The following is a 27570-nucleotide window of genomic DNA, read 5'->3' on the forward strand; positions in this document are numbered from 1 at the left end:
AGCAAACCCAGGGGTGGTCTGGGCTGGTCTTGGTTTGCACTGAGTTCCCAGCAGGGGCAGCAGGGTTGACCCATCATGTTTTGCTGGAGCTCTGCCATGGGCCGGCCAGGACTTCCAGGGAGTTGAGGTCCTTGTGGCCAGGCAGTGATGTGGAGGACCAGTGTCCCTGAGGAGGACTTCTTGCCAGTGTCACCCAGAATCCCCAGTCTAAGCCCTAGCTGTTGGAAGGTGCCGGGCTTAGAACCCCCAGCAGAAAACCCAGAGTTGGGAGAGCCTGGCAGAGGCCTGGAGGAATTCTGGGGATGGGAGACTTTGGAAGGGAGGGAGCGAGGGTGGAAGGGACCAGGATGCACAGCTATGAAAGGCCCTGATTACGGGCCGGAACTGGCATCAGATGTGTGGGAGAGAGCACGGAGCAGGTTCCTCCAGCTGCTTCCCTCTCCCCTCCCCGGGCATCTGGGCGTCTCTGGGAGGGGAGCAGACAGATGGAGAAGTGGAGAAGGAAGAAGGAAGGGTGGGGGTGGGCATCTGCCCCTCAGAGAGGAAGCTGGAGTCCGGATGAGACCGTGTGGGGCTGCGGGACCCGACACTGGAGGCTGATGTCCTGGGAGGGACCTGGGGATCTGGGGACCGGGATCCGAGCTCTGACCCCACTCCCTTTACAGGGGAGCTGTACATTGGCGGTCTGAGCAAGAACATGTTCAACAACCTGCCCAAGCTGGTGGCCTCTCGGGATGGCTTTCAGGGCTGCCTGGCCTCGGTGGACCTCAATGGGCGCCTCCCTGACCTCATCGCCGACGCCCTGCACCGCATCGGGCAGGTGGAGAGGGGCTGTGATGGTGAGTGTGGGTGCAGGAGTTAGGTGTGACCCTGTGGGGCGCCGGCAGACTGGGGGGCCGAGTGGCCTCGATGGAGCCTGCTGCCACTGCGCTGGGACAGGGTGTGGGGAGAGTCAGGTCACTTGTCCTCCCTGCTGCCTCCCGCCAAGACCAGCTGTCATTGAACTCCCCCACTCCCACCCCCATGAATTCTTGGCCCTTCCTGCTCGGCAGAACTGAGGGAGGGCTTCTGGCCTGGTCCCAAAGCTTCCGTAACTCCTGGGGCGGGAGGGGGCTTGGCTGAGCGGGGGGGTGTTCCCTCTTCCTGCCTCTTCCAGGCCCCAGCACCACCTGCACCGAAGAGTCTTGTGCCAACCAGGGCGTCTGCTTGCAGCAGTGGGACGGCTTTACCTGCGACTGCACCATGACCTCCTACGGAGGCCCCATCTGCAATGACCGTGAGTGCAGGACTGGGAGGGCTGGAGGTGTTGGGGGGAGGCCCCGGGAGGAGGGAGGGTCTCTCAGAGCCATGCTGCTTGCTTCCTTCCCGTCCCTTCTTGTCATGAGCGAGATGGAGGGGAGCTACTGGCTGCTGTTGCCTCCTGGAATCCCTTCTCGGGCCTTTGCAGGACTCCTGACACCTGTGTGTCGGGGGTGATGGTTGCTAGACAGCCTCTCCTCTTCCTTCTGAGCTGGTGGGACACTGCTCCCCTCACCCCTCCCCAAAGATGTGTCAGCCTCTGTCACTGTCCTGACGCTGGCCATGGTCTCAAGTGTCGTACCTCTGTCGCACAGGACTGGTGGGGCGGTTGCTGACCTGTACCCCCTTGCCCCTGGTGTCTTTGAAGTGTGCAGTGGAAACCCATTATTTCCTGGCCAGAATAGGACTACACCCCCAGAAGCAGGCTCAGGAGACTCCCAGGAGGCCAGGTCTCCGGACAGCTGGCTTCCCTGGAGGCCAGCCATGGTGTAGTTCCACCCAGCTGCAGGGTGTCCCTTGGATCCACAAGGACACTCCCTCGTGTCCTCACCTAGTTCTTCTCCTCCCTGGCTGGGCATCTGCTGCCAACTTGCATATTGTTTGAGGCCCCTTCCCAGAGAGGGCTTCAGCAGCAGTTTCCAGTCCCACATGGTCGGTGGCCGGCAGCTGGTTAGTACTTGGCTGAGAGAGGGCAGTGGGGCAGGCATGAGGGAGAGACAACCTCCTGCTTGAGGGGAGGCTGGGCAGCCTGTGGCCTCTTTAGGTGTCACCTGAATGGTCTTCCTTGGGGGTAGCTGGGCTGAGAGATCAGGGACACGACACGCCAGCTGCCTGAAAAAAGACACACGCACTTCACTTTGCAAACATGGACCCTGAGGCCTGGAGGAGTTGGTGGATTTCCAGAGTGAATAGCAGATCTGGGCTGAGAACAGGGGTCAGTGCCTTTGCCTCCATGCCACACTGTGGAGCCTTAGTCATCGGGCAGAGTCCTGAGTTTCTTAAGGGAAGCATAACCGACTGGTTTCTAGGATTGGGCTCTTGATTTTTCCTTCTTTGTAAGAATGCCCCCTCCATCTCCATGAGCGTTCCCTTCATCTCCATGAGTGTTCTGGTGTTCTGAGGCGGGCCCGTCCCTGGGTACCTCCACATCCTGTCCGGTCCTACCACTCTCTGTACCTGCCAAAGCCCGCAGACGCCGGCCAGCTCAGGGCCGCTCCAGTCCTGCCTATCGGGGAATAAGGACGGGCTGGGGCTGGGCCTCTTTCTCTCCAGCTCATTCCCGCTTTGCGCAGGCGATCTGGGGATGGTGGTAACTTTGCTGTTTAATAGTAACTATCCCTACTGACTGTTTCGTGTTTCACGGCTTACAAAGTCCTTTTAATTTGTCCTCAGAGAAGACCGTAAGATGGAGACCAGCTGTCTGATTTAGTTGCTAAGGACACTGAGGCCTCAGTAACAGGCACATCCATGCCCTTAATCACAGGGCGCTGGGGGCGGGGTGCGGCTGGAACCTGGGTGTTCTTAAGGTTTAGTCCCGGGGTGGTGGAGGTGGAGGCGGTGCCACAGATGGTGGGCATTTCTTGCCATGGCCGCAGGGGGTCAGGATGGAGAAGAGCGCTGCCCATCTTCACTACTGCACTCCCACGTGATGGAGCCTTTTGGGAGGGAGTGGAGAGATGGATGTGAGTTTAGGGAGTCAAGCCATCTTTCAGCAGGGGTGGGAAGAGAGAGTGGAACGACTTCCCTGGGTTCCAGGCAGGTGGGAGGCAGGGAGAGTTGGGGCTGGGGAACAGGGGCCTCTTGGGAAGTGTGACTGTCCCCGAGCACTGGTCTGTGTGAATGGTGGCAGAGCCCGAGCAGAGCCTTGGAGGTAAAGACAAGGTGGGTGCAATCTGGGAGCCTCTGAACACTGGCCCTGGGGGTGCCTTTGAGATCTCAACCCCTTTTCTCTTGAAGTTGTGCCTCCTCCTGATTCTCCAGGCTTGGCTGTTTGATGCTCGTGCTGTCTCTATGACGGGTCTTCTGGGGGCTCCACTGATACACAAGGTCAAGTAGGAACCTGGCCCAGATGCCTGTCTACTTCACCCCAAGTGTGATAGCCCTGGAGGCACCCTGGGTATCAAGGGCCCTTGTGCCTGAAGAGATGGAGGGGGTGGGGATGGCCCAGGCATCCTCAGAGGGTTGGGCCTGGGGTGTGGAGCTGTCTGGTGATGAAAAGACTGGGATGAGGAGGAGTCAACCTTCAGGACAGTCTTTCCCTACGTGTGGCCTCAGTTTCTCCATCTGGGACATGGGGATTCCTCCTGGGGGTGAAGGCACCATTGTGAGGCTCAGGAGTCTGCCCTGGGAAGGTAGGAGATCAGAGGGAGAGAAGTCATTGTCAGGGTGAGAGAAAGGAAAACGGAGAGAAAATAAAAAAGAGAATATGAAATGAGAGAGGAAGGAAGCTGGACGGAGGCCTGCTTCCTGGCAGGGCCTGAAGCCCCAGGGCTGAGGTCTGGACAGCGCTTCCCTGGGCAGCTCCAGCTCCACCTCCCGAAGCCTGTCCGCGGGCTCTCCCAGGCAATGGGTTCTTCCCCATCTCTGCCCTTGTCTGTTTCTCATCTCCCTAGCCGCTCTGCTGGTCTCCGCAGCCTCTATTGATCTCCCGCACACCTCTGTCTCTCCCTTCTTTTTTACCCTCTCTATCCCCACCTCGCTCGCCAGTGTCACCCCCTCCGGCTCTCTCCACTTCCCACTCACTAGTATTGATTGGCCTCTAGGCGGTTTCCCTTCCTCTCCTCTCGCCACCGGCTCCTCCCTCCCTCCCTCCGGGACCATACATTTTCTGCCTGCTCAGAGCTCTGTCAGTCTCTATCCCAGAGCCAGGGCCAAGAGTGGGCACAGGAAGAGAGGGCAGGAAGCCGTGCTCCCTAGCTTGCAAACTCTCCTCCCTCGTGGGGCCACACACCACCTGGACACTTCTTTCTGGGTGCCTCTGAGGACTCCTTTCTTCCCTCTGAAAGGCTGGGGACCAAATGGGGCATTGGCATCTAATAAGTTGGGGAAGGTGGCAGCTGGGGCAGAGGAGCTGTCTCGGGTCCTGAATGCATCCAGGAGCTGGGTGAAGCTCTTTCAGGGCTCCTGGTGACAGGTTTTGCTCCAAAACGGAATGCTGGATAATAAGCAGAAGCCAGCCCCTGCCCTGCCCCTCTCCCCTTTTGCCCTTTCTTCGCCTCTCCTTGTCTGTCTCCTTCCAGGTTCATCATTCCCTCCCTCCCTCTCTTCCTCATCTACATTCGGCCTCCCCACACCCCTACCGCCACCCCCAGCAAGACCCCGTCCAAGCAGAACTCAGGTTGATGTCAGTGCAGAGGTGGCATCCAGATGAAGGGATGAAAGCCTCCTTGCTCTTACTTCCCAGAAGTGCCGCCAAGTCTGAGGGGCAGGTCTCAGTGGAGAGGCCCCCTAGAAGGAGAATGGCTTCCTCAGCAGGACATAAGTGGCTCAGAAAGGGTTTTGTCCCAAGTGGAACACTCAGTGGATAGTTATCCTGGAATCGCCCCCTCCCCACCCAAGACGGGGAGGTTGGCATATGGGGGGAGGGGCAGAGGAAGTGGACTGGAAGGATTGGAGGTGTCCAGGAGGGTTGCCGCGGGTGGGGGAAGCACCCGTCTGAGGAGGTGTGGAGGGACTGTGTGTGTGGTGTCTTAACTCTGAGCACCTCTGAGGCTCCGGGTGCATTGTTTGCATATGGGTGACCCTGTTCTTGGAGGGTGACCTGGAGGTGGGGGTGTCCGTGTGTATGCTGGCTGTTCATTCATTGCCTGTGACCAAACACGTATGTGTGTGAGCATGTGTACACACTCGGTTGGGTGTGAGTTCGTGTGCCGGGTGTCTGGGAGCACATGTATGCAATGTCTGTGTCTGAGCCTGTGTGCGTGCGCGCGCACTGGTGCCTGTATGGGCACGTGGGTGTCTCCATACCCGAGCCCGTCCACATCCTAGCGTGCACGTGTGTTCCGAGGGGTGCGTGCAGAGGTGGTGGTAGCCACATCTCTGCGCACTGGGCCCTCGAGCACTATTGGGGCTCGTCCGGGCCCGGGGTGGGGGGTGGTGGGAGGAGGTGGAAGAGAGCGGCCTCTCCGGCTAGCCTCAGTTCTGTTCAATTATTCAGCAGGGCCCCTTCTCCGGAGGGGGCGGAAGGGGTGCGCGCACCCGGGCGTGGGGGAGGGGTGGGGCGCGCGCAGAGGAGAGGCGAGCGCTGAGCCGGCTAGCCAGGTGCCGCGCGGCGGAGCTGCCCAGCGCCGCCCGCAGATCGGGAGCCGCTCGGGTCCCTCCGCCCTGCCCCCTCCTCCGCCCGCGCTCCCCCTCCCCTCCCCTCTCCACCCCTCCTCTCTCCCTCCCTCTCCGTTCCAGCCCTCTCAGCCTCTGCAGCAACACTCCGCTGCCTCCATCTCTCCGCTGGAATCTCGCAGGCTCGCGCCTTCCCTCCGCTCAGCCCCGCTCCCCTCCTCTCCTCTCCCCTCCTCTCCCCTCATTCCCCCCTCACCCGGATTTGCTTTCCTTCCCCCTTCTCCCGCCCCCCCCCGCTCCACGGCCGCTCCCTCCTTCCCCGCCGGCCTCCGTCGGGCGGCAGCGGCAGCGGCAGCCGCGGCGCGGCGGGCCCTAGTCTCCATCGGTCTCCTGCTTCTCTCCTCCAGTCCCCCCTCCCCGGCTCGGTTTTTCCGCAGGATTTCCCCGCTCTCCCCTCCCTGCTTGGCCCCCGCGCCTCCCCTATCTCTCCACCCGGCACCATGCCCCCTCCCCCGGGCGCTCCCCCGGGTTTCTGACGGCCCTCTGTGCCGCTCCAACCCCGCCGGGATGCGGGGGGACCCTTAGCTCCTCGCGATGGACCCAGGCGTCCTGGACCTTGGCGTTGCCGCTCCGCGGACCCCGGATTCCCCGGCGGTATCCACTTGATTTCATTGGCTCCGGACCGAGGCTTGGGCTCTGATTTTCCTTCATTTCAACCCCCTACCCCCCTCCCGGGGCTCGGAGCCGGAGGGGGGCTTCGCGGGGCTACTCGGTCCCGCGTCCCCGCCCCCAGCCATGGGGCTGTGAGGGTGCCGCCCCCGGGCCGAAATGCCCCCCGGGGGGAGCGGGCTGGGGGGGTGCCCGCGCCGCCCCCCCTCCCTGGCCGGGCCCCTGCCGCCGCCGCCGCCGCCACCTCTGCTGCCGCTACTGCTGCTGCTGCTGCTGCTGCTGTTGGGGGCGGCCGAGGGGGCCCGGGTCTCCTCCAGCCTCAGCACCACCCACCACGTCCACCACTTCCACAGCAAGCACGGCACCGTGCCCATCGCCATCAACCGCATGCCCTTCCTCACCCGCGGCGGGCACGGTAAGTGGCGCTGCCGATACCGGCCGGCCGGCCGGCCCCCGGGGCCTCCCTTGCGCGCGGCCCTGGCCCCCGCGGGCCGCACCCCAGCCGGTGCGCGCAGAGGCCCGGCCCCTCCGCTCTGCGGGCCCGCGCCCCCTCACCTCCCATGTTGGGCTCCACCAGCACCTCAGCCCCACCCTCTCCTCTCCAGCAGCATCCCCTCACCCCGTCCATTTATCCCTCATCTCTATTCACTTTCGTTGCTTGCCTCCCCTTCACCTCCGAATCCCTGTCTCCGGGGTGTTACCACCCTTCTGTGTAGGCCCCCTCACCCCCTCCCTATCTGGCCGTTCATCCGCTCTGCCCTGCTCTCCCTTCCCCGTTTCTCTTCGTCTTCACCACCTCCATCCCTGCCCCTTATCATTCCTCCATCTGGCTTCCCTCCTCCTCGGCCACTGTCACCTTCCTGGCCCAGCCTCTCCGTGCCCGTTATCTCCTTGTCGGTCCCCCACCAACCTCTCACCTCTGTCCCATCTATCACCCCTCCTCAGATGTGTCCCATCACCGCCTCTTTCACCTCCTTGTATCTGGCGATTTCACCTCTGTTCCTGCAGCCCCTGTCCTGTCTTTCCCCCATTCCTGTCCTTCCACCGCCTCCCAAGCAATCAGCTTGCTCCACTGTCCCATCCTTTCCCAGCCTCATCCCTTCACCTCTGGTTTTTCCTCTCCATATCTCTTCATTTCTGCCTAGCTGCACCTCTGACCCTCGCATCTCCCACTCCCCACTGTTTGAATTTCTGTCCCCCACCCCAGTCTGCCCATCGCCTCTCAGGTCAGTCCTCTCCCACTTTACACTGTCACCGCTTAGCTCGGTGTCTCCCCCCTGCTGTAACCTTCCTTGTCAGCGTTGACTTCGCCTTCCCTCTCAGACCCCATCACCTTTCGTTTCTAACCTCTAGCACTTCTAGTTTCTGCCTTTTTTTTTTTACCTCCCAGCCCAGTCCCTTCACCACTTCTTGCCTTAGACCCCTAAGATTCACCGCAAGCCCCTCCTCCCATCTCTGTACCTGCTGCCTTCTATCTCTGTCTTCCGTATTCTCTGTGCCCCCAACACTTCCCATTACTGCGTCCCCATGACTTCCAATCCCAGGCCTCCTGGGTCTCTCCCTCTTCACATTTTATTTCATCTCCATGTCAGGTCCCATATTTCCCATCTCAGTCTCTCTTTCACATTTCATCTCAAAGCTCCTGTTACCTGCTGTCCCAGAGATCCCATCACCTCCCATTTTAGTCCACTTCCTTCTCTGTTCTCCACATTACCTCCCATCTCTGTACCTTGTCATCAGTTCCCACAGGGTACCACCATCACCTCCATTTCTATACCTCTCTCACCTCCCATATGGTACATCACCTCCCACCTCCATACCTCCATTGCTTCCCATCTGTATACTTCATCACCTTCCATCTTTGGTCCCCATCTCAGCCCTCATTGCTGTGCTCTCATCACCTCCTATACCTGTCCTCCCGTCACTTCCCTCTCTGTGCCTCTGTTGCCTTCCATCCTGGCACTCTGACATCTCCATGCTTCCATCCTTGTGCCTTCACCAGTTCGCACTCTGTACCTTGTTGTCTCTAATTTCTGTATCACTTCCATTTCTGCCCATCCGTCCCCTCTCATTTTCTTGACTCCCTTTTTGTCCCTTCCTCATCTTTCATGCCCGTATCTTCACTTCCCATCTGTGCCCTCATGGTCCCCATTTCTGCACGCATCTCTGCCTCCTCATCACTGTTCTTCACCTGTCCTTTCTTGCTTCCCAGTCTTTGTTCCCCCATACCACTTTCAAGCTTTCCGCCTCTTTTCTCTCCCCCTTCCTTTTTTTTCTTAGATTATCTTTATCTTTTTCATGCCTCTGCTTTCTCTTCATCCAGTTCCCAGGAGCAGCCTCATCCAACATCCTTTCTCATTCCTTTCTTCTTCTTGCCCAGGAGAGTGTTCCTGGCTAACCTCTGTCCCAGCTGGGGTCATCTCCATGCCATGCTCTCCAGGCTCTTCTCCTGCACTCACCGCCCCCCATACCCCTGCTCCTGATTTTAACTCCCCTGTTCTCACCACGAGCAATCTGGCCCTCCTTTCCTTTCTCCATCCTCTTTATTGTCCCCTCCAGGTCCATCGAGGCTCAGTCCCCAGAGAGACCCAGATAGGACATGGTCTTTCTGAGTGAGGAGAGGCAGTAAAGGATGAGAGAAGAAAGGCCATCAGGGAAGATCTCTGTGGGGTGACAAGGAGAGGAGGTCAAAGAGGCAGGGGATGGAGGGGGGCTGGCCCAGGGGAGCTGGGCAGATTGGAACTGAAGTGCCAGAGGAAGGTTCAGTGAAGGAGCTGGTGTCAGGGTGCAAAGAGCTGGGGAGGGAAGGGAGAGACAATGGAGGAAAGAACTTGGGGGGTGTTGGGGGTGGGATCCTATGGAATGCTGGCATTGGGAGGCCTCAGAGGCAGCCACCCCCTTGTGCGGAGGAGAGAAACAGCCCAAAGAGGGCCACAGGCTGCCCAGGGCCCCCTGGAAGCAGAGGAACTGGAGGGCCCCTTGGAAGCAGAGGAGCTGGAAGGCACTGCAGGGCAGTGAGGGGAGGGGATGGGAAGACTGAGTGGAGGAGGCCATGAAGGGTCAGGCAAGTGAGAGGAAGGAGGAGGGCCCAAGGACAGAGAGAAGAGGAGGAAGAGGCCAGCGGCCATGGCCGAACCCCACCTCTGCACACCTCCACTGTGGGGTGAGGTCCAGGGGCCGGCTTCTGCTGGGACCCAGGCTTGGCAAGAGGCAGAGCCAGCTTGGGAGACCCATCCAGGCCAGAGGACACCTTTCCTTGCTGGGCTTCCCCACGGTGAGGAGCTGCTGTTTCTGCACCTGCATCTCCACTTCCCTTCTCATGGGCTCTTGCCTTTCTCCTTGCTTCCTTCCCTCTTTCCCTTCACTCTTTGCTCCATTTCACTTCCCACCCCCAACCCCTCTTCTTACATAATACCCCTTACCGACCTGCCAGACATGCCTGCACCTGGAGTCAGTCTGGGCTGGGGAGGACCAGAACACCTGGGTCCTAAAAATGGCCCGGGGCGGGGGAGACACTTCTGATCCTTGACCCTGATTCTGCTTTCAGAGCCCTTAACGTGCCTCACCACCCCTGACCTTCATTTCCTATACCCTCTGAGGCCAGGAAGAGAGGGGTCAATCCCAGTTCGTTTCTGAGTCAGGAGCCTCCAGGGGTTCTGTATTCATCACTCCAGCTTATAAACGGATCTGGCATTTATTTTGATTCTTGTTATGGGTGTGTTCACTTGGATGTCTGACTGAATGTTTTATGGCAAGGAATGGGCTTAAGAATTGAGGAGATATTGTTCTGGGATCAAGAGAGAGCTGAGCCCAGGGCTCTGGATCTGGGGAGGAACCCCCCCTGGGGGGTAGTGAGGGTCTGTCTACAAAGAGCTAGTGTGTGGGGGCTGTGGGCACTCAGGCCTGCAACCTTTCTGGATTGTGGAGGATGTTTTATCCTCTCATGATTCTAGATCTACCAGAAGGTTTCTGTCATGGCTTCTGATGCTGCAGAGGGTCTGCACATGTAGTTTTAACCACAGGGGTAGCACTGCATGGGTGGCTTTTCACATGGGATGCTTATTTTGTTTGGGTCTGGATTAGCTAACCATTATTAATGGTTGGTTGGGTTTTTCCCCTCTAGAATGCAGGTTTGTGGGAATTGTACAGAAGATTCTTGGTCATTTAGTGTTTTACTGGGCCAGTGAATGTCTGGGTCCAGGAGGCATAGAGAGGACCATGCTGGGTGTGGGCAGATGGTTCCAGGCCTGGGCCTTTGGGTGGTGGCCACTTAGGCCTGTGCATTTTGTGTCTGGTCAGAGGCAGTCTTGCCTTGGGCTTCAGGGGTGTTCCCCACCCTGCCACCCCACAGTGTTATCTGTCATGTAGCTCAGTAGCATTTTCCTGGGGAGGTCAAGAACAGTGGGTCTGGACCACCCGAGGGCAACATAATGGGCCTTGGCCTACGCCCCCTTCTCCGGAGCCCTTTCGGGAGCCCGTCAGAGGTTCTAGCTGTGGTTTGGTGTCCTGGGCTCCAGTGTGCCTTCCCCCGCGACCCGGGGTGTCGGGTGGCCGGGGCCTAGGACGGCTGGCGGGGCGAGAGGCGGGAGGCGCCTCCGGAGCGCAGCCGGGAGGGAAGGGGAGGGACCGGGCGGAGCCCCGCCCCCCACCCGCGTCCGCCCCAACCCCAGCCCGCTGCCCGGAGGGCGGGAGCCGGGGAGCCGGGGAGAGAAATGCCTCCCTGGGGTAATCACTGCCGCCCCAGCCCAATAAACCATTCATCCTTCACCTCTTCGGCCCAAGAAGTGTCTCTCCATCCGATCCCCCACCGTGTAATAAACGCCTTTAGGCTTTTACAGTCCCGCCCCGCGTAATAAACTGGCGGCAGTGGGAGAGTCGCGGGGTAGTGAATCCCGGGGGAGGCCCAGCCGAGCGGGGGCGCGGGCTGGGGACTGGGGTTAGCGGGGGGCGGCAGGCGGCCCGTGCGCCGTGGGCCTCGGGGGCGGGGAGGGGTGCGCCCGTCCGGTCCTCGCGGTGCCAGCCGCTGCCCTCGCCGCCTGCCAGTCTTTGTGCGTTTACCGCCATGTTTCCCGGCTGTCTCCTGTCGGGGTCTGCCTCCCCACACTGGGTCTTTGTGTGCAGCTGGCTGCGGTGTGGCCTGTGTGTGGGTGTGGGGTCTGTGGGTGCGTCACTGGGGACGCGTCGGCCACCGGGCCCGGGGCTGCGGGCACCCGCCCGGCCTCTGATCCCTCCTGCCTCACTGCTCTATGGGCATGGAGGTGGGGGGCGGCTAGCTTCTCACCTCCTCTCCGGGCTCAGGGTGATGTGCTGTCTGGGTTCCTGGGATGGGAAAGTGAGGAGAAAGGGTCTCCTTTTCCCGAGACCTGGTGGGTTTGGGAGGCTCCAGGTAGATGGAGTTTCCTTTGTTGGTCGAGGGACCAAGAGACCCAGTAAGCCCCTTCTGCTTTTGACTGGGAGGCCCTGGAACCAGGGGTGAAGAGGCCCATAGGCCAGGAGGCAGGGAGGGGGGTGTGTGCAGGAGGGTCAACATCTCAGCTCCCCTGGCCCTCTTCACCCCCCAAATTTGGACATGCAGCTTGTGAGTGAGGAGAGGGGGAAGGGAGGACCCTGGGTATTTCGGTTACCATGGAAACAGCCGATTTTCCAGAGTGCTGCAGTGTTGGGAGTGGAGAGAAGGTTGCCGGCTGAGGCCTACCCTGCTCCTAGCCCTCAGGCCCAGCCCTGTCCTGTCCAGGCAGTGACTGCCGGAGGCCGGGGCTGTGGCTCATGCCCCGATCGGATTCTCCGCCCTGATCTTGGGGCCCCATCTTGAGATTTCAGATCTCACCAGGGAGGCCCTCAGAGGGGAAGGATACCTGAGTCGGGAGGGGCAGGGCCCAGCTTCTCTGTCTGCTGGGGGTGATTTCCCGCAACTGTGGTGTGGCAGACTTCAGTTAACTGACACCCTGGTGGTTTCTTCCCCCAGCCTTGCCCCCTGGGAGGGAGTCATCTTCCCCTCTGGCCCTGCACAGATGACCATGCTCCCCTCTGCCCCCCTCCCCCCTCCCCACACCGCTGGCCTCACTGCCTCTCTGGGACCCAGAACACACACAGCCTTCCCTTGTGTCCTTGGCTTCTCCTGGGCCTGGAGAAGGTGCCTCCCTCCAAGGCACTCAGGGGTCCCCTCTCCTTTTGAAGGCCTAGGAGCTTCCTAGGATAGAGACCTCTGGTCCCATATTGCCCAAACCGGGCTCCTAGTCCCTGAGGTGAGAGACCCCAAGATGTGTGAGAGGGGTGGCCTTAGTGTTACTCACTGGGCTGCCATTTTGGCAGAGCAGGTTGCTCTGGAAATACCCCAGACCCTCCTTGACCTGGGACTTTCTAGCCCATCCAGAGCTCTCCCACCCCACAGCCACACTTTTCTCCCAGTCTACTCCAGGCTTTTCCCCTCAGGCCCATCTGTCTCTCTTTTCTCTCTGGATAAGTCTTCCCATGAACCCCTCTCCCCCAAGAAGTGCTTTGAGAGGAGTCGTTAGTGGCTAATTATTTAATTAAGCATTTTATGAATCTCATCTGCTCCATTTATGTTCTAAAGAATGCAAGATTGTTGTCTTCCCTTCTCTGAAGGCCCCAGAGCACTGGTCCTCTAGGCCTCCCAGACAGAGCTCCCTTGCCAGCAGCTGGGTGACCGGTCCCCCACCCCCACCGTGGCCATCAGTCTGCCCCCACCCCTCCACCCCCAGGGAGCCCAGGCAGCCGCAGGAGGGAACGTGGGGACTAATGGGGTTTATTTTGGGGCTGAGATCGTTAGGGACCTCACACCCCGCCCCCGGCAGCCGGATGGCAAAGAGGAGACAGAGGGGGAGAGAGGGTGGGGTGGGGGAGGGGTGGGAGAGGGTTCCCTTCACCATCTCTGGCTCCCACCCTCCTGCTTTCTCTCACCTACACCCTTCTCTGTCCCTCTCTGTCCATCTGTCTCTGCCTCCTTCCTCCTCTGGCTGTCAATCTCTCCCTGCCCCCACCCCCTTGTCTGTCTCTTCTTTTCTGGGCAGGGCTCCAGGACCCCTTGTTTTGGCACCCAGGCAGCCCCCTAGTTGGGAGTGGAAACAGGGAGTCCAGGCAAACTGGGACCAGGCTTTGCAGGGGCTTGGGAGGGGGTGGGGGGCAGGTGCTGGAGGGGCGCCAGCCTGCGGGCTGTGAGTCAGAGCCGAACACAGCCCCTGCTTCTCCTCGCGCCATCGCCTGGGGCTCCTTTGCCTTGGTGCCTGCTCAGCACAGCCTGCAGAAGCACACACCTCACACCTGTCACCTGGGCCGGGCCTGGGAGCGGTTGAGCGGGGCCCTCTGGGTCCTGCCTGCCCCTGGTGATCATCTCTGTCCCCTCGCAGCATCTCCCCAGGCCCTCTCTGTCTGTGTCAGTCTCTCTATTACCTCTCTGTTTTGCTGTAATTAAAACTGGAATTCTTGATGAGGCAGCTACATCTGTCTGTGCGCATGCACAGGCTCCCAGCTGGGCACCCGCCCGCCAACTGTTCCCTAGGGCGGCAGGGCCTGGTGGCAGCTGTGGGTCTCACACCTGAAGCCCTGTACCCTAAACCGGTTGTCTCAGGGCGCTGGGCACAGCCCCAAGGACCTACTGACCGTGCCCTCCTGACGCCTTATCTCCCTCTCCCTTTCCTTCTCTCTGCAGCCGGAACCACGTACATCTTTGGGAAGGGGGGAGCGCTCATCACCTACACGTGGCCCCCCAATGACCGGCCGAGCACGAGGATGGACCGCCTGGCCGTGGGCTTCAGCACACACCAGCGGAGCGCCGTGCTGGTGCGGGTCGACAGCGCCTCGGGCCTCGGGGACTACCTGCAGCTGCACATCGTAAGGAGAGGGGCCACCACCCCCGACCTCCCGGCCTTCCTACCCCAGGTCCACTCGGTCCCTTCTGCCATGGAACCAGCACCTTAAATCTTTCCCTTCTGTGGAGCCCCCAGAATCTGTTTCCTGACCCCTGGGGTTTCCTTCTGGCAGTTCTGCTCCTGGGACCCCCTCTCCCGCCAGTTATGCACTGAGGCTGCCCAGCTCCAAGCTCTGAGCCCGTCTGTGTCTCTGACCTTCCTGAATGTAGTCAGGGCCCCCCTCCAGGTTTCCAGGCCATTCTCCCGCAGCCTTCGGGGACGCCTTCACCTCATGACTGCCCTGGGTTGCTGCCCACTCACTCCGACACCAACTCAGCCACCCACCGTGTCCCGTACTTTGTCCTGCTCCTCTGGCCTCCCCACCGGGGGACGGCCCACCCTTGCTTCTTCACCTTGCCTTTTGATCCTGTCTCGCCTCTGCTCTGCCCTTGAATATCGTTCCCTTAACCTTTGCCCTTGCAGCAGCCACCTTGCCCGGCCTCATGGCCATTGCTACAGCCTCTCTGGCCACAGCCCTGCACATTCCTCCCTGACCTCTTGGCCCAATCCCACGTCTCCGCCCTGACCTCCCAGCCCGGCTTTTCTGCTTTTCTCTGTGCAGCTCCCCTCCTTGCCCTCTGCTCCCTCCCACTGCCTCCCCCAGGCCGCCTCTCCTCACAGTTTACATCCTAACTCTAGTCTTGAAGCTGCCCGTTTCCTCTCCATCTCTGGTCCTGCCCCACACCCTTCCCTACAAGCTCTAGGTGGCTCTGCTCCACTTCTGCTCTAAACATCTCCCCTGCCTCTCCCCTGTCTTAACCCCTGGGCCTCTGACCTGCCTCCATTTCTACCTGTGCAGCCCCTTACAGCCACCTCCCTTCCCTGCCCGCACCCCATGCACTGACCCTGGCCGGGACCCTGAGCTGGGAGGGCTGAACAGGCTGGCCAGGCTCTGTGTGCTGGAGGGATCTGCGTGGGGGACCCTGAGCTTCAGGGGAGCGAGAGGGCAAGGGGAGAGGCTTCTCTGGGCTCCGGCCCTTCCTTACAGGACAGCTTTCTAGGCTCCCCAGGCTGCATACCCTCCCCCGACACTGACTGGAAGGAGTGAAGGAATGAGGCCTGAGGGGAGATGGCCTGTGGGCAGAGTGGAGCCGAAGGAGAAGTGGCAGCTGATGGGCACCGGGCGGGGGAGGCCAGGCAGCGAAGCGAGCAGGAAAGGGGTGCAGAGGGAGGTGTGGCAGAGAAGGCTGGAAGCTCCGTGAGCAGGTGTCTCCGCCCGCGTGAGAGGCAGTGCGATGGTGGGATGACTGAGTGTGACAGTGTGGGGCTGGTGCGTGTCGATCATGCCAGGAGTGTTTGAGGGGTCTGTGGGGGACAGTCTCGTGGCCTCTGATTGGGTATGGCACTCTATATTTGTATCCTTGACCGTGTGGTGTTTGCTGCTGGTTCAGTCTCCTGACCCTGCGTGGCAGGTGTGACTGTGCTTCTGGGTCCTTCGCTGTGAGTGAGGGCAGTCGCTCTCTCATCACATAGTCATGAGAGGCTGTGTGCTTTTCAGAGCAGATGTTTGGGTTTGAGTCTCCGCTCCACCACATCCTTGCCCTGTCTTCATGGGTCCCCTCATTTCCCGTGCCTCTATAGTGTCCTCCTCTGCGTAGTGGCATGGGCAGAAGACAGGGAGCTGCTGGGGAGGTTCGAGATGATGCACATAAAGCTCTTAGGACATTGCCCAGCCCCTAGGAAGCACCGTGTCTGGTGATAGCCCCATCACCCGTGAGTGTCCCCCGGATGAGTTGATCTACAGGTGGTCTGTGTCTGCCTCATTGACGACTTCTGTCTCTGTGCCTGTGGGTTTAGGGGACAGGGTCCACCCAGTGCTGAGAAGGGGCAGGGGGACAGGGAGCGGGAGGAGTCTCCTTTTCCCCCTCTCAGCAGTTACCCCCCACCTTCGCAGGGTGCTGTGGTGAAGCACACACCCGGCTTCTGCTGGGTTACCGAGGAGGGTGGGGCGGGGTGGGCGGGGCTGGCCCTGGGATGGGGAGCCTGGAAAGGGTGGGGGGCCCTGGAGGAAGTGTGGGAGCCACATGAGGGGTGAGCGGGGCACTCGACGGGCTCGAGCCCCCTGGGGCGGCCCCCAAACCCCCTCCTCCCCTGGTGACACACCAGCTCCCACCGCAGCGTCATTAGCAGCTCTCAGAGAGTGGGGAGGCGGCAGCAAAATAAGAGAAAAGCAATTTGACGTTTCTAATAAAGCGTCGCTCCACTTTGCCAAATTAATTTTGACTCCCATAATTATTTGCTGTAGGAGCGGCCTCGTTCTTCCCGCCGCCGCCTAATGAGGTAATTGGGGAATTAGGAATTAATGACTTTAACAGAAGTGACAACTGACTTCACATCGGGAGCAGCACTGGGAGCTGCCTCTCCCCCCCGGAGTGCACAGCTCTGAGCTTGGCTGCCTCCTAGGAAACGGGGGTGTCCTGCCTTCCAGCCGCCCTGGACGGCCTCTGTCTGCCTGGCTCTCAGACCACTTCCGCTTTTGACTGCCGTCACCACCTGGCTGAGCCTCGTGGGGAGAAACCCTCAGAGGCACCCAAGGGGCTGGCGCTGTTGCATTACTCACAGTAGTACTGAGGTCCGTTCCCCTCATATGAGGAGCAGACCATCACCCCTTCTCCCTGGATGTCATCAGTCTGCAGGTGGTGGGTGGGTGCAGCTTGCTCGTGCTCTTTGTTAGGCAAGCCCAACCTCAATTTCCCTGCTTTGCTGCATCTTTGAAGAGCTGCTGCCTGAGTGTGTGGCTCTGTGTGTTTGTGTGGCTTTCCCAGGTTCTAGGAGGGGGAGAGATGGACCCACAGTGGGGAAGGGATAGGGCCTTCTCCACGTGGACCACAGGCGACACCCTGCTCCCCACCTCCCCCTGCACACCCCAGGCCTGCCTCGTCTGAGCCACCTCGCCCCTCTTTCAGTGCCGCCAAGCCTCTTGACCCTGTTGGTTGCAGGAGGTGGCCACTGAATGGCTCCTCATGCCCAGGCTGGACTGGAACAGTCTGTCAGGAAGACTCCAGGAGTGTAGCGTGTTCTGGGAGGATCTGGGTCCCCCTGACTGTGTCTGTCCCGTGCGGAGGAGGGTGTGGGAACTCAGGAGGCTGGACTCGGGGTACTGCTAGGAAGCGCAGGGGAGTGGAATAGGGGCTCAGGTTTAGGGCCCAGAGGGCCTTGTGCTGGCTTCTTTAGAGGTCTTTGGTCTTGAGGGAAGGTTGGTCTCAGTAGCCTCTCAGATCACCCCCAGCTCCAGCACTCTGGGTTGGTGTCTCCCCAGACTGGGGGGGCAAAGCAGGAGAGGGCACTGGCTTTGGAGTCAGGCCAACTGGAGTTCAAACCTAGGGTTCCTTTCTTATGAGCCATGGAATTGGGGGATATTGTTTACCCTCCCGGGATCTCAGTTTCCTCCTCAGTGGAACATGGATGCTGTACATTCCTGAGGGTTGCCGTGGGGGTGAAGAGAGCACGTGTGTACTGTACCCACAGAGGGCCTGGCACCATTGAGGGCTTCAGTGAGGCTCTGGCACCATGAACAGAACTCTTCCTGGACTGGCTCCTGGGCAGCCTGTGTGGGTTTCCCACGAGGCCCTCTCTGAGGCCTGGGGCTGGGTGGGTTGCTCAGACCGACTCTCTGCTCCCCTTCTCCAGGCTCAGTCCCTGTCTTTCCTCTTCCTGTCCATTTTTTCCACCTGCCTGCAGCATCCTCTACCCTTACACCCCCATCTCACTTTTCCTTAATGATCCCAACATGGTTTTTCTCGTGGATCTCTTTCTATACCCAACACCCTCCAAAACACGCAGTCCCGACCCCCTATCTCTGCCCCCTTGACTGTAGAGGGGCTGCCCCCACACTCAGGCCTGACCCACATGGGCTGATGCCTGCTGATGCCCTGGAGACAAGCCCCCAGGGACTTGCCCAGTGCTGAGCATTCAGGGGAGGGGAAGCTGGAGCTTGGCGGTGTGTGTGTGTGAGGGGAGGCCAGACCCTCCTGAGGCACCAGGCTGGCTTCTGTGGACCCGCCTGTTGGTCGTGCCTTAGGGAATCTACCCTCGGTGTTCCCACTGGCCCTGGCTTGCTCTTGATCATCCCTGTCTGGGGCCTGCAGGCGCAGTGGCCCTTGCATGGAGTAGGTGCCCCGTAAACATTTGTGAACATTTTGACTGAAGCTAAAAGCAAGAAGCGAGTGTGGTCAGTTGAAGTGCTCCAGGTCCATGCTCTGCACCCCACAGTGGCTTCTCCAACCTCTCTGAACCTCAGTTGCTCCCTCACTCGCATATGGGGGAGGGGGCAAGCCGACCCCCTTGGGCAGGTGAAAGGGCCCAGTACAGGGCTGGGAGAGGTGTGTTGTAAAGCTGTTAAACGCAGCAGAGCTGGACCGGTGGTGGTCACAGGAGGAGTTCTAGCGGGAGTGAATGGTTGTTCCCTCCCAACCCCTGATCTCTGCCTCCCTGTCCCCAGGACCAGGGCACCGTTGGGGTGATCTTTAACGTGGGCACGGACGACATTACCATCGACGAGCCCAACGCCATTGTGAGCGACGGCAAATACCACGTGGTGCGCTTCACTCGAAGTGGCGGCAACGCCACCTTGCAGGTGGACAGCTGGCCGGTCAACGAGCGATACCCGGCAGGTAGGTGGCGGGGCGCAGAGGTGTGGCGGGAGGGGTGGGGCAGGGCAGCCAGGGCTGCCTCCAATAGGAGCGCTGCCTGCACCAGGGGCGGGGCTAAGTGGCGAGGCTTCCCGCAGCGGGAAAGGTGTGGCTTGTAGGGGCGGGACCAAGGTGGGGCGGGGCTAAAAGGAATAACCGGGATTTGAAGGGTAGGGGTGGGACTGTGGGAGGTCAGCTCGCAGGGGGTTGGAACAGCTGAGCAAGGAAGGATGCAAGAGCAGGGTCCCGTTTGGGGGTGGGGGAGGAGAGAAGCGAAGGAACGTAGAGGTAAGGAGAGTCTGACGTAACTGAGGGAAGGATGAGCTGAGAAAAGAGGGACAGGTGGAAATGGGGCGGCAGATGCAGAAACCAAAGAGAGAAGATTCAGAAGTAACGCAAAACGGATCTTGGCAAGGAAGCAGGGCTGTTCCCAAGGATAGAACCAAGGCAAGAACCAAGGTCTTTACAAAGAGCAAGTCGAAGGTTCATATTAGGTGAACTAGGTAAAGAGAAGTAACCATGGAGACCTGGAGAAAAGGAACCCCAGCGTCTCAAAGAGTAAGGGACATCGTGAAAGGGAGAGAGCGACAAGTGACAACAAGAGCGAAAAATAGGTCAAGTGCCTTCAACAAGGCTTCATCAACTACTGGTTTTAGGTCCTGTGCTAAGCCCCGAGGACGCAGGGCACAGCTCCTGCTTGCAGGGAGCTCACAGTCATGGGGGCGGGGAAGCGCAGGGGTGCAAACAGACCCGATTCAACAGTGTGACAGCTGTGGTGGCCGAGGACCCACCAAGATATGAGGAGCACAGGGCAAGGACAGGAATGAGGACCTGAAAGACGTGAGGAGGCAGAGACTGCGAGAATCTGAGGGAGGCAGAGAAAGAGCCTCAGAGTGAGAGGAAACAAGGGAGGAGCAGTGGGGAGATATGGAAATAGTCACCGAGACAGAAACAGAAACGGAGTCAGCGCTCGGAGTGATGCAGGGAGATATATGGAGCCGCTGTCTCACAGATGCAGCCAGCAAGAGAAGAGGTGGCCAGAGCCTGGGGAGGGAGACGACAGGGGGGGAAGTGGAGGTCCTGCAGGAGAACCGCAGACACACCGAAACGCGAGACGCGGAGACACAGGCTGAGTGACATTGCAGAGTCGCGTGCAGGGGGCGACTGAGGAACAGAGAGAGCACCTGCAGGCTCAGCCCCGCTCCTCGGCCAAAGTGATGCCCAGAGAAGCTGCCTGTGCTGGCCGAGGGGGCGGAAGGACACAAGAGGTTCAAGTGTGCAAACCCTCACAGGCCCACTTATTCTGGGATGTAAAGGCTCGTGTGGGCTTATGGCTCACCAACACGTGGGCTTGTACCCACACACTCTCAGGCAGCCCCTGAAGACAGAATCCCAAAGCCCCCTAATAAACACAGAGACTGACACACACGCAGGCCAGCCCCAGGCACACAGACACTGGCAAATATTCATGTGGTCAGACAGACACAGGGGGAAAAGCCCTACAGAGGGATGCCAGCTTACACCAAGGCCTGGGCATGTGTGGGGCAACTCAGGCACATAAACGTTCCCATTCCAAGTGCCACAGACACGCCGACACCCACAGGCCCGGCTGTGGGCCTCAGACTTCGCTCTTTCTTAGACACACACACCAGGGTGACCTTTGAAGCAGTGAAGACACCAGCCCGCCCTGGACGGGGCTGGACTCAGGGAGCGTGGAGCTTTATGTCAAGCCAGAGTGCCTCCCTTTGGATCTCAGCAGGGCAGATGCAGGATTAGAAGAGTCACACCTGCCCTCTTCTGCTTGGGATCCCTGGCTGGGGTTGGAGAGACTGTGGGGTGCCTCCTTGACTGCCAAGCAGAGTAACCTGAGGGCCTGGTGCCCTATGAGGGCAGATCACCTACGAAAGCGAGTGTCACCCTGAGCGACACCAGCAGGCCAGAGTAGAGTGTGCATGGCCCAGGCTCTCAGGAAACACAGACACGCAGCCCAGGGACCCTGAGTCAGCAGGACCTGGCTTTCCATCCTGCATCTGCTACTAACAAGCTGGGTGACCTTGGACAAGTCATCAAGCGCCTCTGCATCTCAGTTTTGACCTCTGAAAGTTGGGGATAATAGCTGCATCATAGCCATACTGTGAGAGTTCTGTGAGATGGCCTAAGTGCTAGAATGGCATGGCATAGCAGAGGCGCTGTTAAACTCTTGTTAGAATTGTTGTGTGCGCCAGTGAGGCAGATGTACGTTCTTCCCTCCCTGTCAGGACACACATACGGACAAATACATGACCACACAGACACAACTCTCCAGTAGGAGTAGGTGCCTGGATGCCTCCTGCCCTCCTGCCCTCCTGCCTCTGCTCCAGCGCTCCCTCTCCCTCCCTTCCCCCGCTTGTCTCCCATCTGGCTGCTACTCTCCTCCTCCAGACTCTTCTGGGCCCCTCCCAGCCCCAGCCCCAGCACTGTGCTGCCTCTGACAGAACACAGGACACTGCTGGTCACTTGCCAGCTGCAGCTTGGTGGGGGCTCCCCCTGGGCAAGGACTGGACCTTTGTCTTTGCATCTCCAGTACCCAGTATTCCTCCAGTACCAGGAATAGAGAAGACACTCAGGAGATGTTTGTTGAATGACTCAACGAGTGGGTGATCCATTTTTGTCTAAAATACAAGTGACCCGACTCTGTGGATTCAGAGTCTGTGGAATCTTCAGGAGGGCGAGGTCTCACTGCCTTGTAAGCATCCAGGGAGGCCCCATCCCTGCCGGAGTGAACACACCATGGGAGGTTCATGGGAGGTGAACACAGGCAGGCCCAGGCCCAGGTCTCGCTGGGCAGGTAGCATGGTTGTGCAGTGAGACATGAGGAGGAAAACGCCCCCAGAGTGCATGCTACTGAAGATGGGGTCAGGGGTTTCAATGGGTAGAGTGGCCAGGTACCCAAAGGAAATAACTTCCATTTCCACAGCTACAGTTTGGGGTCACCTACAGCCTTGGGGGAGAGCTCACAGGACACACAGACACAGACAGACAGACACACACATCCTACTTCCTCCCTGTGAGCAGAGAGAACAGCTGTGTATGGATGGGCAGCCAGGATTGAGAGGAGGAAGGCTAGGTTGGGGCTGGGATGGGTCCCCAGGGCTGGAACGGAGGGGGGACCTGAGCAGAGAGGACTCCGAGGGTCTTGGAGTGAAGATGAGAGAGAGGGGTTGAGAGCCAGGTGCCGCCAAGCGGAGGAGGGCCGTGGGCACCTTCAGGGAGCCCAGGGGTGGGCCAGGGTGACAGAGGAGGCGAGATGCAAGGGTTGGGCGGGGCAGTTGGGGGATATCCAGCGGGTGCACTCCACTGTGACCAGGGTGAGAAGCCTGGAAGTGTCTTCAGTGAGCGCGGTGGGGGCTTGGCGGGGGAAGTGCCAGTGGAAAACCAGTGGTGGGGTGTGGTGTGGGATGGGAGGTGAGGGGAAGCTGGGAGTTGATCACAGAAGGTAAAGGGAACCGAAGGGACTTCGAGAAGACTTTTAAATCTCACTGTTAAATGTATGTGCCGGACCACCCCCTAAATGCCGCATAAACCCCCGCTTAACCCGTCCCTCCCACTTCTAAACCGCCCTCTAAACGCAGTAACCAGCTGGGTCGCTAAGGCCTTCCACCCCTAACTTAAACCTGCTAAATGCCCCTCCCCGCCCCTCTACCCCACTCTGGGATGGGGAAGGAAGCGGGCAGACAGATAAACCTGTTTAACCTCTGACCTTTGACCTTCCAGCTGCCTCTTCTTCCATTCCCCTTTCCTTTTCTTCCTTGTCCCCTCTTTTCTTCGGGTGGCTCCTGCCCCCAGGATGGGGCTGGCTCTGCCTGGGAGCCTAGGGAGGGGGACCGGAGGGCAGACGAGGGACCGGCGTTTCTTCTCCCGCCTTGGGTGGACCTGCCCTCTCTCCGTGGGATGTGGCCGCTTACTCTGAGTCTCCTGAGAAATGCATAATTACTTTTCTAACTCCTTTGGACTTCGCCGCCTGAGAAACCTACTGTCTTTCTAAACTTTTCCAAGGAAACTTTGATAACGAGCGCCTGGCGATTGCTAGACAGAGAATCCCCTACCGGCTTGGTCGAGTAGTTGATGAGTGGCTGCTCGACAAAGGTAATTAACCAGAATTAATTAATTAATTAATTAACTTTAAAAACACTATCTTAAAGGTGCAGAGCTCTCTCTTTCCCCATCCGAGCCTTCCCCATCACCCACCCCCTAGTGAGAGGACAATTGTCCGGCCAGGGTGCTCCCTTCCTCTCTGGGGTCAAGGGTCTGTGGCTTCTAGAGGGGTGGTTGGGGCAGGGGTGGGGCTTTTCCTAGAAGTGGGAGAGCTTGGTCTCTTCCTAAACCTGTGATGGGACTAGGGTCATCGAGGAGATGCCGAACCCCTCCAGGAAGGCAGGGGGAAGTGTAGGTGGGGAGGGGGCTGCCCTGTTGGCTCAGAGGTTTAGTCGAGGGCCAGCTGAGGACCACAGCACGCTGGGCAGCAGATGGCTTTGGGAAGCAGAGGGCAGTGGTCCTAGGATCCCAAGGAGGGATAGGAAGACCTCACGGGGCTCATCTGAGGAGAAAAGGGAGGATTGGGGTGCTTCAGATCCCACTGGAAAGATGAAGAGTGTCTGTGCGGCCACTGTCTCTGGAAGGGGCCCACCTGGGTCTAGAAGGTCTCAGACGCAGTGGAGGTTGGGGGGAGACTAGGAGGTGGGGGAGAGGTGGCATCCCAGGAGGATTTCTGTGCCCGCTGAGCTGATGAGGAAGACAGAACAGCTGGCTAAGAGGCGCTGCTGGGTGTGAGGGAGGAGGGAGAAGGCCACTTGTCACCAAGGGAAGTTGGGGCCAAGGGCAAAGCCATCCCATTCCCTTTGGAGAGGGGGCGAGCTCTGTACCTCTAAGGCTAAACTCTAGGGGGGAAGTAGCGCTGTTAAACCTCCACCTAACCAGCTGATAACTGTGCTTTTAAATGTCCACTGGGGCCGGCCCCAACTAAAACCCCCAATGTCCCTTCCAGCCCCCACAAGGCCAGCGGGGACTAAACATGCTGATAACCAGATGTGATAAATCCGTAGCAGGACAAAAAGTTAAAGGGACTGTAACAGACATCGCTAAAACCTACAGCCCCCAGCCACACTGGGCTGCTCTCTCCAGCGGGGTGAACTTTAACCCTTTGAGGAGTTCATGGTGGGTGGGGCCCCAGGGGCCTAGTTGGCTCACCTATGTGGCTTCCTCCCCATTACCCACCTCCCTCTCCCGGAATCAGAGAGGCCAAGGGAGCAGCTTGGGCTGAGGCTGGGACAACTTGTGACCCCAAGGGTAGGGAGAGTTGGACAGGCCAGGGAGAGGGCCTGGGGGGCGGGACTTGTGGTCCAGCTGAAGGAAGAACTCCTGCCGGTGGTTTGGAATCCCAGTTCTGCTTTGCGCCTGCAGGGTTGCACCTTCTCTTTAGGCCTCTGGTTCCTCTTCCAGAAAGTGCAGGGTTGGCCATGTTCTCTAGTATTTCCCAGAGCATGGCATGGCCTTGGTCAAGGCATCAGCTCCCTCCTCGGGGAGCAGGGACAGTGATTCCTGCTCAGCCTGCCTCACACGAGGATGAGATGAAATGAGGAGCAGGAAAGTATTGGAGAACTAAAGCTGGGCATTCTTGGAGAGATTCCTTTACCGGGGAACCCGTCAGCACCTAGCATGTGGTAGGTTCTCAATAAATATTTATTGAGTGAATCCATTTTTCCAGTTCCAAAATGTATCCTGTGAAGCATAAGTCCCATGAGATGCTTCACAATAAAGAGATTTGTGGTTAAAAAAAAAGAAGAAGAAAGAGAGAGAGAGATGTGGTAAGATGAGCTTGAGAAATCGGAATCCCGTTTCTTCCTCATGGAGAGGCGTATGAACATGCATTTTAATAAAGGCTCTGAGAAGTCCTGCGAGAGAGAAACCTCTTGTTTAATTATGAAATGTTTGTTTTCCAAACTCATTTGACCACTGTGAACCTTCTCCCCTTTGTTTTTCTCCTAATTCTCACATGCGGGTGTAAACTGGACACTGATCCTCAAGGCCTCTCCAGGGCCCATGTCTAGCTGCCAGTCACTAGTTCTCAGCTTCTGTGGGCTCTGGCTGCCCCCTCTGGAAGATGATGGCCCTGCTCCAAGGCTGAGGGAGGTGCTGGGCAGAGGGAGTGCTGGAGGAGGAGAAGAGGCTGAGCAGAGGGCCTGAGCAGACACATCTGTGGCCAATCATTGGCCAGAGGCCAGACAGATGGCTGGGGGCTCCAGAGGTCTGGGTGTTCCGGGGAACCTGTGTTTCCAAGAGTGTGGGTTTCACAAGTTGGACTGTCCTCAGCCCAGGTTTCAGGGCAGGGCTTATAGGCACCTAACTCTAAACCAGATCTGTAACGAGGCACTAACCAGAGGCTAACGAGGGCTAAGCCAGGCCTTAAACCCCCAGCGCCAGCAGCTGAAGGTCCAGGGGAGCAGGGGGCAACCTAGTACTGCCTCTGCCCGCCTCCCCCACAAAATAAGCAACATCAAAACCAAAGTTAAATCTAAACTTAAACATAATAAATATCTTTTCTAAAAACCAAACCAAAGCAACAAACTCAGAGGGTTAAACTGACCCCCAGATCCACTAAAACCAAACAGAACAACCAAAGCCCACCCAGGTGGGAATTCTGAGGTGTAACTGCTGAGTGAGGAGCGAGGTTGGAGCTGGAGTGGTTTTTTTGGCTGTCAGCGAGCGAAGCAAGGTCCCTTTAACATTTTCCATCTCTGTGCTTGCATACCCTGGCGGGGAGGAAGGACTCTGCTCTCCAGGGCGTGACCCCCAGGCTGTGGCTGAGCCTCAGGGGAGGAGGGGAGAGGGGGGCCTGGTCAGAGGTCTGAGGGCCTGGTGGTGGCTGGGAGGACGGAGTGTGGTCCACGTGGCTGCTCCTAGGCTCATGCATGCTGGCCCTCCTCCCACGCACTGTCCACCCAGGCCTCACCTCCATCCCTGCCCTGACACGCACTGACCACGTGGCCTGGCAGTCGCCTCCTCCGTTTCTGCCTTTTTGTCTCCTCTGTCTGCTGCTTCCGAGGGTTCCGTGGCTTGGGGCTGGACACGGGTGTGGGAAGTTGGTGGGGAGCAGAGAGAGAAGATGGGGATCCAACTGAAGGGAAAGAAGGGGGCGATGCCCCCACAGCAAGAGAGGAGGGGGGATGGGAAGGCCAGAGGCATGAGCATGGCGGGGAGAGGGGGGAGCTGGGCCCCCTTTCCTGGCCCGTGTGTGCCCTGGGGCTCCTTCCCCTCCAGGGTCCCTGCTGCCTGGACTGGGCTAGTGGCTGACGAGGACTTTCCCTTTGGTGTCTGCCCCTTCCTCATTTCTCCATCCCCACCCAACCCCTACTTGCTGGTTTCCACCTCCACCCCTTTCCCCACCTTGGGCACCGCCCCTCCCTTTCTGGTCCCCCCTACTGCCTGTCCCCTCTCTGTCTGTCACCCCTGCCCCTCCCCACCCCCCAGGCCGCCAGCTGACCATCTTCAACAGCCAGGCTGCCATCAAGATCGGGGGCCGGGATCAGGGCCGCCCCTTCCAGGGCCAGGTGTCCGGCCTCTACTACAATGGGCTCAAGGTGCTGGCGCTGGCCGCCGAGAGCGACCCCAACGTGCGGACCGAGGGCCACCTGCGCCTGGTGGGGGAGGGGCCGTCCGTGCTGCTCAGCGCGGAGACCACGGCCACCACCCTGCTGGCCGACATGGCCACCACCATCATGGAGACCACCACCACCATGGCCACCACCACCACGCGCCGGGGCCGCTCCCCCACGCTGAGGGACAGCACTACCCAGGTGAGGGCCCCTTCAGTGGGTGGATGAGGGATGGGGGTTCAGGTGGGAGTAGGGCTGATGTCTGCCTAGCAACCCCAGCGCCTGGGAAGCTCTGAGGGGACGGTGGTTTAGATGGACCTGGCAAGGTCTCCTTTCTTGAAGCGCTTGTCACCCTGGGAACCAGGGATGTCGTAGATGTAGAGGTGACCACTCTTTCTAGGGGGGCCATTCCCAGAGTTGAGGGGAAGTTGGGTACCCTAGCTAGACCAGGGAAGACCACCCCCAGCCTATGAGAGAGGCGCTGCTATAGGGGGAGAGCAGAGCTGGGAAGGAAGGCTTCCTGGAGGAGGCATTCCAGGCCTCTGCTTGATGCTTCTACCTGGAGAGACGGGTGAAGCCCAAGAGAGACCACATTGGCCTGCGGGATGGAATGACCCCTGCTACCTGCCTAGTATTGAAGGCCATACTCGGTGTTGTGTGGGCATCGAGGGGAAGACAGAGGGAGCCAGGATGGCACCGCTCTGGGCAGGGCACAGAGACGACAGCCCTGGAGGTGTCAGCGGCTCACCTGGTGGTGGCAGCCCTTCTCCAGAAGCTGGTGGAGGCCGGGGCAGCCTCTCCTGATAGCCGGTGTCCTTGTGGTGGGACTGCCGGCCCGCTCCCGTCACAAGCCCTCTCCGTGTGACCTTGAGTAGACGCCACTGTGTAGCAGGCCTTAGTGTCCTCCGTGCCTGTGGGTCAGAGCCAGGCAGGTGCAGACAGTCCCCTGGTGCTTTACCTCCCTGCCCCCGGCCTGCCCCACCTGCTATACCCTCCCCGGGTCAGGTTTGAGTTTATCTCCTCTTGCACCCAGGGGAGCACCCGAGGGGGCTGTATCTGAGAATGAGGCTCTGCTGGGACAGGAGAGTCCTGACTTTCCTGGTGGCCAAAGCTGATTGAGCGTATGTGACTCACCAA

The 27570-nt window shown here is 59.3% G+C and overlaps 1 protein-coding gene across 30 annotated transcripts in view; it reads left to right on the plus strand.

The window, feature by feature from the left end:
• The window catches only part of NRXN2 (neurexin 2), a 110598-nt gene that overhangs the window by 67702 nt on the left and 15326 nt on the right, over positions 1 to 27570 (plus strand). For 19 of the 30 annotated variants that reach the window (XR_003509312.1, XM_027531226.1, XM_027531244.1 and 16 more), the window contains 6 exons: positions 666 to 839; positions 1157 to 1276; positions 13913 to 14094; positions 18613 to 18784; positions 22838 to 22927; positions 26309 to 26634. Coding sequence is in view for 29 of the 30 variants with exons in the window: in XM_027531226.1 (XP_027387027.1) it covers positions 666 to 839; positions 1157 to 1276; positions 13913 to 14094; positions 18613 to 18784; positions 22838 to 22927; positions 26309 to 26634 (1064 nt within the window). In the remaining variant the exon portion in view is untranslated. Of the gene's footprint in view, positions 1 to 665; positions 840 to 1156; positions 1277 to 5678; positions 6659 to 13912; positions 14095 to 18612; positions 18785 to 22837; positions 22928 to 26308; positions 26635 to 27570 lie in introns of those variants that run through there. The other 11 variants (XM_027531247.1, XM_027531240.1, XM_027531248.1 and 8 more) reach the window with 4 other exon arrangements.

The sequence above is a fragment of the Bos indicus x Bos taurus genome, chromosome 29, assembly GCF_003369695.1.
Source record: "Bos indicus x Bos taurus breed Angus x Brahman F1 hybrid chromosome 29, Bos_hybrid_MaternalHap_v2.0, whole genome shotgun sequence".
Lineage (NCBI taxonomy): Eukaryota > Metazoa > Chordata > Mammalia > Artiodactyla > Bovidae > Bos > Bos indicus x Bos taurus.